The sequence below is a fragment of the Haliaeetus albicilla genome, chromosome 2 (assembly GCF_947461875.1).
Source record: "Haliaeetus albicilla chromosome 2, bHalAlb1.1, whole genome shotgun sequence".
In the NCBI taxonomy this organism is placed as follows: Eukaryota; Metazoa; Chordata; class Aves; order Accipitriformes; family Accipitridae; genus Haliaeetus; species Haliaeetus albicilla.
This window is the reverse complement of record NC_091484.1, coordinates 1,800,240-1,813,406: the sequence shown is the minus strand read 5'-3', so window position 1 is coordinate 1,813,406 and position 13,167 is coordinate 1,800,240. Positions and strand designations below refer to the sequence as shown.

Below are 13,167 nucleotides of genomic sequence, written 5' to 3'. Positions count from 1 at the left end.
GCTGCCTGCCAGCACGGCGTTTCCGCAGGAGCCACAGGGGAGGAAGGGCAGGGTGGGCTGGGGGCTGCTCTGCCGGAGCCTCCCTCCGGCCCCTTCCCTCACGAAGGTGAGGGAAGGGGCCGGAGGGAGACTCCGGCGCAGCAGAGCTGCATGTGCCGCATCAAAGCCGCTCTCCGCCAGGAGGAAGCCCTGCAAGCGTTCACGGAGAGAGCAGCCCTGGCCCACGGCTCCCTGATGGGCCATAAATTTCTCTGAAGAATTGTGGCGTGCTAAAAAGTTTCCTCTTATTAGAGAGTGGGGGCAGGGGGAAAGGGAGGAGGTGGCAGCTCCTGCAGCAGCGTCAACATCACCAGGGTGCCCTCAAGTAGGTGCCCTGTGGCAGGGACTAGTTTTTGCCCAGGCCCTGGGCTGTGCCCACAGTGTTGGGCATCTCCCGTGGGCTCTGCTCACCTCCCTCTCCCTGGGTTTGTGTCGCTTATGAAGGGAGCTGGGTGTGAGACAGCTCAGCAGAGCTGCGATCCCACAAGCGGGGATGAGCCGAGGCTGCCGGATTCCGCAACCCCCTCTCCCTGCACCCTGCAGGGGCTTCTTCAAGCTGGGAGACCCACTGTAGGATCCACTCTTCCAGCTTCCCATCCCCTGCAAACAGTGCCAGGACGTCTGTGCCAGCACCGCAGGTGCCCTGTCACACTGCTCCCAGGGCTTGGTGGCACCGGCTAGGAGCCAGGACCAGCCACTGTGTCCAAGGGGCTGTGTAAGCATCTCCAGGGCTGACCGGCACATCCCGGCACATCCCCAGGGCTGGCACGGTGCGGGCAGCGTGAGCTGACCCCCAGCCAGTGCTGCCAGTGCCGCAACGCCCCGGCTGGCACAGGAGAGGGTCTCGTCAGAGCCAGCGATCTCTGCATCGGCTCTGTCCGTCTGTCCCTCCATCCCTCCACCTGTCCCCTTTCCCTCTGCCTGACCCGCGGGGTCTCTGGTGTCGCCGGCTGACAGCCGATCCCGGCTGCCTCCAATCCATTCGTTCCAGGGCAGGAACAAAGGCGCTTTGTGGGCTCCTCCCGGGCCCAGGCTGGGTGGGGGGGGTCCCGTCTCCGGAACTGGGACAGACTTCCCCGTGCGACAGGCGTGTAATGCCTTCCAGACCAGCGGCCCCGGCCCGCAGGTACAGGCCGGCGGGTGGAGGGGGCCTGGGGCTCCCCACATTGCCTGGGGACCCACCGGGACACCCTGCCACAGCCCTGGCCCCGGGGGGGTCAGGCAGAGACGTCTCCCAGGACAGGGGCAGCTCTCACGGGGAAACGCTCCTGTTGCCTAAAAGGTTTCACAACACCCGGTCCCTTTGAGCCCATTTTGCTGCTCCTCTCCACCCAGGGGAGTCTCCAGGGGCTCCCAGGTTTGCCAGCCCCAGTCTCCCTGTGTTGGCAAGCAGGGACAACTGCCCCTTGGATGAGACCCTGTCCCAGCGGGAAGCAGCTGGACTCAGATGCTACATGCACCTGGCTGGCCAGGGCAGAGCTCCCTGAGCTTGCCTGCGACGGGGCACCTCCGCAGGACTGCAGCCTCACTGGCCTGAACTGCCCCAAAATTGGGGAGTTGTGGGCAGAGGGGCCAGTCCTGGACATCCTCCTGCGCCAGGGGGCTGGGTGGGGGGCCGCGGGCAAGTGGGGCCAGGCAGCGCCCTCGGGGGTCTCGGTGGGATGGGATGGGATGGGATACGATGGGTTGGGGTGGAATGGGATGGGTCGGGTCAGTCCGGTGCTGCTTCGCCAGGGCTCAGCAGGGTCAGGCCCAGCGTCCTGGCGGCCACATGTGCCGGCGTTGCCGCAGGTCTGGAAACCATTTGCCTTGCCGGCAGCGGTGTTTTCCCAGCAGGGCCAGAGCGGCCCCGCGGGGCTGGGGGCAGCCCTGGCCCCCTGGCCCATCTGCTCCCTGTTTATTTTCTTACACTTAAGTATCACCTCACAGATAAACACTCCCCAGAGCGGGGGGGGCAGGGGGCATTTCCCCGCCAGCGGAGCCAGGACCCAGCCTTTGGGGTGCGCAGCACCCCGACCCCAGCGATGCCCACCCACTGGCCACCCTGCAGCTGGGGGGTACCTGGCAGGTTGGGCTGGGGTCACGGCTGTGACCCCAAGCTCGGGCCATGTCCCCTCTGTGCCACGTGTCCCGTGCAGGGTCCCATCCGCCCCTTGCCCACCATGCACGCCTGAGCCACCACCCGGTGCTGCCCACTCCATGCCCAGGGCTGTGTGGCACAGCACCGCTCTGCCGGGACGGCAGCCCTCGGCCCGGCGGCCGGTTTGTTTGGCCGGATCAGCTGGGAGAGCCGTGATGCCAAACACAACCACGTCCTGGCACTCGCTCAAGTCAGCCGCGCGGCACAGAGACCGGCAGGAGGTTTGCAACGCCGCGGCCCCCGGCTGCGCCTTGTGCTGCTCGGCTGACTCAGACCCAAGGCGCTCGGTGTCAGGGGGGCCGGGGGGGGTCCGGGCACGGGGACGCACGTCCCGTCCCACACGCCTGCGGGGCAGCACAGGAAAACCCGGCTGCTGCCGCGCGTCCTCCCACCCCAGCAGCAGCAGCATCCGCAGGCAGCTGGCGGCTGGACAGGCAGGGAGCCGGCAGCATTCGCTGCTTCCCGTGGCTCCCGTTGCTCTCCTGGCCAGGACTGCCAGCTCCTTCTGTCCGTCCATCCTCCCGTGTGCAGGACCTGGAGGGGCAGAGGTCACATACACACACACACACACACGTGTGCCAACCTGGGAAGCTCTCTGCTGCAGGAGGGGGTGGCAGTCAGGGTGTACGTGGCACCCTGCACACACAGACCTGCTGCGTGCACCAGCACACACGTGCGTGAACATGCGTGCACAGGCACATACAGACACACGTGTGCAACTGCGTACACACACCCATACTCACATTACTCGTGCACACACGTGCATGGATATACACATCCATGCACACGTGCCCATACATGCATGGATGCACATAAATTTGTAGAGCTGCACATCCATGCACATGCGTGCACACGCACGCGCTGCCCCTCAACCCACACCGAGCCCTCTCTGCAGCTCCTTCCCTGCCCATGTCCCGACGTGTGCCATCCTCCACCACAGCAGCACAGGCCACCAGCACCTCAAGTGTGGCCATGCCCCCCCAGAAACGCCCCAGGGCTGCTCGGCTGGGCCCCAGGACCAGGTTCTCCCCCCCCCTAGCCTGTCCCTGTCAGCTGGTGGCCATGTGTGGGGCGGCCACAGCTGAGTACACAGCCCCTGCCATCCGTCTTGCCGCCTGTCAGGGTCCGGGGCTGCTGCGGCCCCCCCCAGCCACAGCCCAGCGGGATGCCGGGGTGAAAGCGGGGCGAGAACGGGGGTTCCCCTCTCCATGCAGCCACCTGCCTGCTCCCTGCCTGCTGTGCCAAGGGCTTGCCCAGCCCCAGCTCTGCCCCAGGCACCGCTTGCACATGCCCCTCTAAAGGGGTAGAAACAGCCCCCGGTCAGTGCCCGGGCCAGGAGAGGGTCGGGGTCCCTCATGGGGACCTATGCATGGTGAGGGACGGCGAGGAACGGAGCTGGCGAGGGACACGTCCCCATGGCAGTGCAGACACCCGGCGCAGCCCTGCGTGCCCCCAGCCCCAGCAGGACCTCCGACCCCCGGCATGGCTCTCTCCCCCCCACTGCGTGATTTACGGGCTCTGCGTAGGCAGACAAATGGTGAAAGAAAACAGGGCAGGGGGGTCCTGCTGGCGAGGGGCTGCCTGCGCCCCACGGAGGGGAGAGGGGCCGTTTGCTCACAGCCAGCAGGACGGGTGGGCAGCAAACCAGTGCCAGTGCTGGTGCTAGGCAGCACAGCCCTCCCTGCCATGGTCCCAGCAGCGACAAGCCCTGGCACATACTGGGAGAGCCCGAGGGGGGGACCCACCAGCCCATGGCTGCGGGGCTTTGGCCGTGGGGCATAATGGGACCTGATGCCACCCTGTCCCATAGGCGCCAGGCCCCATCATCAACCACCTCGCTCTGGGCTTTGCAACGTGCCCACTGCATCCCGTGGCCACCATCCCAGCCCCTGGCAAGCCCCTGAGCTGGCTTTTTTTGCCTCATTAACTGGACATTTCCCCCGGCATCCCACTCCAGCTGCGGGGCTGCCAGCCAAATGGGGACTGTAGCTGGCACGGGCTGGCACCGTGGCCACCGCCAGGTCCTGGGGCCACATCCCCAGCAGCCCTGGGGTCACCCTCCATGACCCGAGTCCTGCCCTCCATTTGCCTTTGCTGCTTGACCTGCTGTCCCCAGAGCATCGCCGAGCTGCCGACCTCTGCTCAGGCACGGGCTGGGGAGGAAGGCAGGCAGGAAGCCTCCTGCCTGCTTGGCTCAGCTGGCCACCCCCCTGCCTGCTCTCGGGGGTGCTGGGCTTGGGGCCAGGGGGGGTCAAGGACCCGCACAGACCTCCCCAGTGAGGAGGAGCAGGGCATGGCCATCGCCTGTGGTGTTGGATGCCCAGGAAGGACCGGGAGCTGACCATGGGCTTGGGGTGCCCCCCCAGCCCTCCCCGGGACACCGGCAGATCCCACTGCTGCCAGCTCAGCTCTCCCCTCGCAGGAAAAGACTCCGTGTTTCCACTGCCGGCGCACACCTTCCTCCCGGGTGGGAGGAAACGCTCCTGGCTGGCTGGCAGTGCTGCCTGTGACGCTGCCCATGTCCCCCTGCCCATGTCCCCCTGTCCCCTCCCGTGGAGGGCAGGCGAGGTGCCAGACCCTGGGGACAGAGGGGTGCAGAGCATCCCCGTGGGGCTGCCTGCCCTCACCGCTCCCTGCCCGCCCCGGGCATCGTCCCGGGCACAGACCCCATCCCAGTGAGACACAGCAGGGTGTCAGGAGCGGCGTGTCCCCCACTGGCATCCCCTCTGATAAACACCCCAGGGACTGCACCGGTGTCACCCGCACCCGGGTACCTGCCCCATCCCGGTTCCCACGCCCCATGTTCGCCCTGTGCCGTCCTGCGTGGGACCCAGGGCTGGCAGAGGACAGCCGGGCAGGGGCAGGGGACACGCCGTCCGTGGGCTGGCACTGCCCGGTGGCATCGTTCCACGGGCGTCAGAGGACGAGGGCTGCGGCATAGGGAGCGTTCGCCGTGCAGCGGCCCTGGCGCTGTCCGTGGCACTGCCAGGGGTCTGGTACCACCACGGACACGACCTGGAGCTCGGCCACGGGTGCAAGGTGCCTGCGGCCAGGCCGGCGTGCCGGAGCAGGGCCAGGCCCGTGGCCGGAGCCAGCTCTGGCTCCCGCGGGCTGGGGCGAGGACGCTGGACGCTGGACGCTGGCCGGCGGCTCGGGGGGCCGGCTGGGGGTGGGCTCCGGCGCCAGCCCCTCCCCGGCCGTATAAATCCCGATTCCCCCCGCAGACAGTCGTCCCAGCCCCGCTCGGCCGCCGGAGCGGAGCAGCAACGGGAAGGCGTCCGGAGCCGGCCGTCGCAGCCGTGCCGGCGGGGGGAAGGCTCCCCGCAGCCCGGGGGGTCCCCCCAACAGGGCCGGGGGCACGGGCGGGCACCCCGCCATGGCCTTCACCATGCTGCGCCCCGTGGCCGCCCGCGTGCTCTACCCCGACCTCAGCATCCTCTCGGAGGACGAGGAGAACCGGAGCGAGAGCGACACGTCGGACCAGTCGTTCGGCTGCTGCGAGGGCACCGAGGCTCGCCGCAAGCTGCCGCGGAAACCGGGGCCGATGGTGATGGTGAAGCAGAGGCAGGCGGCCAACGCGCGGGAGCGGGACCGGACCCAGAGCGTCAACACGGCCTTCACCGCCCTGCGGACCCTCATCCCCACCGAGCCGGTGGATCGGAAGCTGTCCAAGATCGAGACCCTCCGCCTGGCCTCCAGCTACATCTCCCACCTGGCCAACGTGCTGCTGCTGGGCGAGGGCTGCGAGGACGGGCAGCCCTGCTTCAGTGCCATCTACGGGGCCAAGGGCGACCTGGACAGCAAGCAACCCCGCAGCATCTGCACCTTCTGCCTCAGCAACCAGCGGAAAGGGGTGAGCGGGGGCGGTGGGACGGGGTTCCCCGGGGCTGAGCGGGGCGGTAGGCTCGGCACATCCCCGTGGGATGGGGGGGAGAGCAGCAGCCCCTGCCCGGGCTGAGCGGGGCAGTAGGCTCGGCACGTCTCGGCGAGAACCGCAGGCTCTGGCTCCAGCCCCCACCAGAAGATTTGGCTGCTCCCGGCCAAATCCTGCTCGTAGCCGCACGCCCACAGCTCCCGCTCGCGTCAGAGGGCCGGGCTGTTCCCCCACGTCCATCCGGGCTGGAAGGTCTCGAGGGGTTAAACAGTCACCCCAGTGCTGGGGGCACTTGGCTGCCCTGGGGGCGGAATTCAGAGCTGGAAAGCTGAGCCCTGTCCCTGTCCCCAACCCTGCCAGCCCCCCGTCCCTGGGGCACTGCAGCAGGGCTGCTCCAGGCAGCACCCTGATATGATGGAGACAGTCAGGGCACAGCAGACACCCCACACGGGGGGGGCCAGGCAGGGCTCCCCATCCCACGGCCCCACTCAGGATCTGCTGGTTGTGCCGGCATGGCTCCCACCAAAGGTGGGGGGCTGAGCTGGGCACCCCTGTCCTGCCCTGCCTGCCTGGCTGACCCCCCTCCCAGCACCCTGCAGGCTCGGGGGGCACCTTTCCTATGGTGAGCCCATCCTGCTGCCCATGCCAGGGTCCTGGGTGCCTCTGCCTCAGGATGGGCCTGGCGGGGTGCTGGGTGCAGGCTGCAGGGCTGGCAGTTTCCCAGCCCCACGGGCACCCCCAGGCAGGGCCGTGGACAGGGGCTGCCGGACCTGCCACTATCACCACAAGACCCCCAAGCTGTCCCATGTGCGACCCCGAGCAGCGCAGCCATGGGGCACACTCCAGTCCTCGGGGCTCTTTGGTTTCTGCTGCTCCATTTGTAATTTAATTGCTCCTCCTTCTCCCGTTCGCCTCCCCCCCCTCCCCCCAAACCTTGCTGGCTGGACTCTGCAGCCTCCCCAGCCCTCCCTGGGGGACCCCCAGCCCAGGTCCTTGGCAGAGCTGCCCCCAGCTGGGACCCCCTGGCTGGGGCTGAACTGTTTTCCTGGGCTGCTGCCAGAGCCGGGGGGGGGGGCTGGCACTGTGCTGGATCCCCCAGAGCACCCCGAGGAGGCACCAGGACCTCCTGTGGCACCTGGGACCCTGGGGGCAACAGCAGGAGCTGGGCTGGGACCCAGCTCTGCACCTCCTGGCTCTGGGGCTGGGCTGTAAAGGGGCTCTACTGGGCTGTACTGGGCTGGAAATGGGCTGTACTGGGCCATGTTGGGCTGTGCTAGGCTGGAAATGGGTTGGGCTGGGCTGGAAATTGGCCGGGCTGGAAATGGGCTGTCCTGGGCTCTGCTGAGCTGTGGTGGGTTATACTGGGCTGTTCTGGGCTAGATCTGGGCCATGCTGGTCTGTGTTGGTTATACTGGGTGGTGCTGCGCTGGGAGGTGGGGCTGAGTCTCCTCATCCCCAGCGGGGCCGTGGGTCTGTCCAGGGCTGTGGGTCTGTCCAGGGCTGTGGGTCTGTCCTGGAGCAGCACCAGCCCTGCCCACGGGTCTGAGCATGGTGGCACTGAGCAGCCACAGGGGCTGTGTCCCTGTAGGGTGATGGGACCATGGGCGACACCCCCCCCCAGCAGCCACCCCACAGCCACCTACCCAGCCGCTCGCCAAGCACGGCCCCGTCTGTCTGTCCATCCCAGGCAGCATTGAGACGCCCCAGGACTGTAGCACCAGCCGTTTCAGAGCAACTCCTCCGTGCAAAGCCGGCATGGGGTGGCAGTGGGCAGGAGCGGGGCACCCCCACCCAGCTTCGACACCCCCCCAGCGCCTGCAGCTCTCCCCTCCCTCTCTCTGCAGGGCGGCCGGAGGGACCTTGGGGGCAACTGCCTGAAGGTGCGGGGAGTGACCCCCCTGCGAGTATCACGGAGATGAGCCGGGGTCCGGCAGCACCCGCCTGAGACAGCGGCAGAGTCGGCCGGAGCCCGCGCACGCCAGCCCCAGAGACTGGAGCGGGGAGGGAGGGAGCTGCCCGCCCGAGGCGGCGGCAACCGAGACCCGGGCCGCGGGCTGGGACCGCACCGACACCGGCCCCGGAGCCGGCAGCGGGGTGGGAGGACGCTCCCGTGGCCAAGGCTGCCCACGCAGGGCAGGGCCGGGGAGGGGGGTCCCTGCGCCCCGGGGCTGGACTGGAAGGGGCCCGCGTGCGGCCGGCGTCGAGGCGCTCTGGGGGGGGACGGTGTCACGGCCCCACGGGCGCTGGTTGTGCACGTGCAGCCGCTTGGAAAATAAACCTTATTTTTCTGATGGGCCGGTGCCTGCCTGCCACCCCGGCGTGGGGCAAGGTGGGGGGCACGTGGGGTCCCCGAGACGGCCCCGGCCCTGCGCCTGCCGCTGCTCTGTGCCGCTGGAGCCAGCGCGACCATCCCAGCTCTCCCCATGGGTGCACTCGTGGGCTCCACTGGGATCCACGTGGGGCGAGACGTGCTGTCCCCACATCCCCAGGTCCTGCTGACAGCTTTGGCCCCACAAGGGCTACAGGATCCCCAACGCGGTCGACGCCGTGCCACACCACGGGATGGGGACGGCGCTGCCAGCCCTGTGCCGCAGCCATGAGCGCCTGGGCGGTGGGTCATTGTTGGCGTTGCTGCTTTTGTGCCTTCCCCTCCGCCTGGTCCACCACGACTGCCACCATCGCCGTGACTGCCACCATCACCACAGCTGCCACCAATACCATGCCTGCCACCAGCACCGTGACTGTCCCCACCGCCGTGACTGCCACCGCCGCCGTGACTGCCACCACCACCACGATGGCCGCTCAGCGCCGTGCACGGCAGGACTGCGAGCAGCAGCACCTGCACGGGGTCAGGTGGGGACACGGGGGGGGGGTTCCCAGGCCGGGGTCCCCCACGGGACCCTGCTCAAGGGGGCCACGCTGGGCTGGGCGGCAGGGAGCACCGAGCCTGGGAAAGGTGCCGTGCCGGGGCCTGCAGCTCCCAGGGGCCGGCACGTCCCGCGGAACAGAGGCAGCTGCGGATGGGGCAGCCGGGGGCTCCTGGGGCGGCCCCCCGAGGGCTGCGGGGCCGGACCTGCACCATCTCCCCGGGGTGCTGGAGCCAGCGGGGAGCAAGGGGAACAGCCTGGGGGTCCCGCAGGAGCATCCCCCAGCCTGCCCCGGGGAAGGGGTGAAGGCGGGAGCCCACCGGCACCTTTCGGCCCCCCGCTCGCTCAAGGCGAGCCTGCCCCGGGCTCCCTCCCCCCCCGGGTTTGATTTATGGAGCTGACAGCGCAGCGCAGCTGTGAGAGCTGGTCCCAGGCAGGGACCGGGGTGGGTGGGAGAGGTTTGTTCTCAGCGTGGCTAATGTGTCCCAGACCCCAATAAACAGCCGTGAGATTCTCCAAACAGCCCAGGACACAGAATCCCTGCCCCTGGGTTTATCGGGGGGCAGGGGCAGCGGCGGGGAGGGGGGCTGCGCTCTGCAAACAGCCCAACCCGCACATGAAAGGGGACCGTCCCCTTGAAGCGGCGGCTCCAGAGCCCCCGGGGGGGCCAGCGAGGGCTGGTGGTCCCGGTGCTGGGGGCACAGCAGGTCCCAGCACTGAGTGCACGGGTCCCAGTGTGTCCTAACCGCCAGGTCGTGGGTCCCAATGTGTCCCAGGGCTGAGCACGAGTGTCCCAGTATATCCCAGTGCCAGTGACTAGAGCCCCAGCAAGCTCCAATGCAAAGGCCATGGGTCCCAGTGCAGGAGCTGTGCACCCAGTATGTCCCAGTGCCAGGGACGAGGGCTCCAGCAAGCCCCAATGTAAAGGCCATGGATCCCAGTTTGTCCCAGTGCTGGGGCTGTGGCATCCAGCACATCCCAACGTCAGGGACTAGGGTCCCAGCAAGCTCCAACGTAACAGCCATGGGTCCCAGTATGTCCTAGCACAAGAGCTGTGCACCCAGTAACTCCCAGTGGCGGGTTTGTGGATTCCAGCACGTCCCAGTGCTGGGGCTGTGGATCCCACCGTGTCCCAGCACTGGGACCATGGGTCCCAGCACATCCCAGTGCCAAGCCCACGGGTCCCAGCATGTGCCGGTGCCAAGTCCACGGGTCCCAGTACATTCCAGCCCCTCCCAGCACCACGAGAGGGAAACGGTGACTCAGAGGCGCCGGAGCCTGCCGGGCTGGTGGGAGCCAGGCGCCCCTTTGCCCCGTGCGGGGCGAGTGCCGCAGCCACCGCAGCCGATTGCCCGTGGATGCTGCCGGCTCCCCGGCAGCATTGGCCCTGCACCGAGCCCAGCCACGCCGCCTTTCTCTTGCTCCCCTCCCATCCTCTCCCTTTCCTGCGCGCGGACACCCTTGGAAAGGCTCTTGGCCGCTTTCTCTGAGACAGGAAGGTGTCCCCGAGTCTCAGGAAGGAAAAACACTCAGTGCTGAACCCACAAAGACCGTCTCCGAGGGGCCGGGGCTGGAGAGGCTCCAGGCCTGACATCACCTGGGAACTGGAACCAGAACCGCAGCTGCACTCCGTGCCTGGTATTTTTTTCTTTAACTTGTGTTTTTAAACTTTCTTTTTATAGATTTTTTTTTTTTGTTTCCCCTTTCCCTTCTCCATTCCCCTCCCAAATATTTCAGCCTCTCCGCAGTTTAACCTTGCTGGGCCAGCGAGGCTGGAATGCAGCAGGGCTGCACCCGCGGCTGGAGCCCGGTGGTGCCGAGAGTTGCCACGCTGGTGGGATGGCCGAGGCCGGGTCTGGCCGGGCAGGAGCTGCCAGAGCCGCGGGCAGGCGGGCAGGAGGCTCAGGCAGGGGTCGGTCCCTGGTGACGGGGAGGCCAGGACCCCACAGCCCCTGGCACTGCTGTGCACCAGGGCCGGTGGAAAGGGACTCGTGGGGACCCAGGAGGGTCCATCTGGCGATGGGGGCATGGGAGGATGGAGGGCAGAGAGGTCTGGCAGAGCCTGCGGTCAGTGGGCAGCACTGCTCTCCCAACACACAGCCCATGGGATGGGGCAGCGGAGTCAAGCTCTGAGCCTGAGTCTGTGCCAGCAGAGCAAGCGGAGCCAGCCGGGGATGGGGGACATGAAGACAGATTTCAGGCCCAGAATCCATCCCTCCTCTTGCCTTGTCCTTTGACAACACCTTTGGGTGCTGTCTGGCCCTCCCCAGGCTCCTCCCGGAGCAGCGGCTCAGGACAAAGACCCCAACGTGTCCTGCACCGGCACTGGAGCAAAGCTCAGCTGCTCACTGCCCGAGGAATCCTCCCTCTTGCAGTGACCGCAGCAATCAACTGAGCATCACAGGTCACCCCCGGCCCTGTTGGACCTGGGGGCAAAGGACTGTGAAGCCACCCCCAAGGTCTAGATGGAAGCGGGTGGGCACAGGGGGACACGGGGACAGGGCTCTGCTGCCCAGGGCAGGGTGGAGGGAAGGACCAGGGAGGGATGAGTAGCCAGGGATGGGATGGGATGGGACGGGACTGGACGGGACGGGATGGGATGGGATGGGATGGGATGGGATGGGGTGGAATGGGATGGGAAGACCAGGGGTCGGTGTGATAGCCCCTGGGCTGGAGTGCCGGGCAGTCCCTGCCTCCTCGTGCCAGCAGACACAAACCATACTGACCCTGCCAGCACCTTGCCAGGGTCCCTGGGGAAGGAATGGAGCAAAGGGTCTGCTCGAGACCCCCAGGACACCCATCAGCTCCTCACCACCCCACCGGGGCCAGCGGCGGCCCTGCCACCTCACACCATTCCTAAGGCACACACAGCCCGAGTGTCCCAAGGTCCCCCATGTCCCAGGGGCGCAGGGGACACTGGTGCAGGGCTGCCAGCCCCCAGCACCCTTGCTGCCACCACCTCGCCGTGTCCCCCCATGAACCAGACCCCTCGGAGCTGCCCACCCCACCGGGACCCCGTGCCGGCCACGGTCCCTGGGGACGTGGGCCTCGCCGGCAGGGACAGGGTGTGAAGCCACAGTGCGGGGTGAACGCCAGGTTAATCTCCCGCTGGAGCTTCCCTCTGCAAACAATAAGACAATGCCCGGCCGGGGACCGCCTGCGTAACCAGCGGTGTGGAGGGGAAGTTGTAATATTTGGATTTAGCACTCAGTAAATTAAGGAAGAAAAAGGAAAAAGCGCTGGGGGTAATCAGAGCGGGGCTGGCCCCGTGCCCTGCCCCACTGCCAGGAGCCCCCAGGGGCTCAGCCCAGCCTGGGGACAGCTGCTGAGCGGGACCAGCATCCCTGAGGGTCAGTGCGGCCAGGCAGAGCTAGGAGAGGGAGATGTCCCCGAGGGCTGGGCAGGGGACAGGCATGTCCCCACCACGGGGACATGCAGCCCGAAAGGTTGAGGCTCGGGCACTCAGCGGGGCTGCGGGCAGCGCTCGCAGCAAACACGGCATCTCCTGTGACACCAGAAAAGGGATCTGGGCCAGGAGTTTATTTTAATCCAGACCTGCTCACGCTCATGGGAAATAAAATCCTGTTTCTGCAGCTGGGGTGGCCGGGCAGGAGAGGGCCCCGGGGGGACGGTCACCTCCAGCTGACAGAGGTTGGGGTGGCAGGGGGTAACAAATAAGGGGGTTCTCCCTGGGGTGCCTTCCCTGTGTGGGGCCATACCGGGGCTGTGCAGTGCAAGGGGCCCTTCAGAGTGGGTATGGGGCGCCGTGAGCAACGCAGCTCCCAGGAGACATTCAGGATCTGCACTGGGGAAGGGGTGTCTTCGGGGGGGCTGAGCCCTGTCCTGCTGCAGCCCAGCCCCTTCCCCAGCACGAGCCCTGCGGGGGTGCCAGTTCCCCAGGCTCCTGTGCCAGGAGCTCCTGGCAGCACCCGGGGCCCATGCTGCTTGACCAAACACGCACTATCAGTGGAGATGATGGGGGTCTCACTGGGGGCAGGGAAAAGGCCATGCTGTGGGTAGCCCCTGTGGGTGCCCAGCGCAGAGACAGCTCTACTGGGCTGGGCTTAACCCCTCCGAAAGGTGGCAGGGGTCCTTCCCACCCTCCGGCAAGCCTGTTCCCCCCTGGGGCAGACCCCTACCTGCCCTGGCCTCACTGGGGTGAGCAGGACAGGGGGGACGCAGGGAGCCCTGGGGTGCTGGTTGAGGGGTGCAGGACTGCACCCCACCCTGCAGGGTCTGAATGGGGG

The 13,167-nt window shown here is 67.5% G+C and overlaps 1 protein-coding gene across 1 annotated transcript; it reads left to right on the top strand.

Annotated features, from left to right (window-relative positions):
* Positions 1-5,334: 5,334 nt before the first annotated feature.
* TCF15 (transcription factor 15) lies at positions 5,335-8,344 on the top strand. The gene is made up of 2 exons (XM_069801900.1): positions 5,335-6,032; positions 7,898-8,344. Exons 1-2 carry the CDS (start codon positions 5,556-5,558, stop codon positions 7,970-7,972), a joined length of 552 nt encoding a protein of 183 aa, XP_069658001.1. The 5' UTR covers positions 5,335-5,555; the 3' UTR covers positions 7,973-8,344.
* Positions 8,345-13,167: the final 4,823 nt, after the last annotated feature.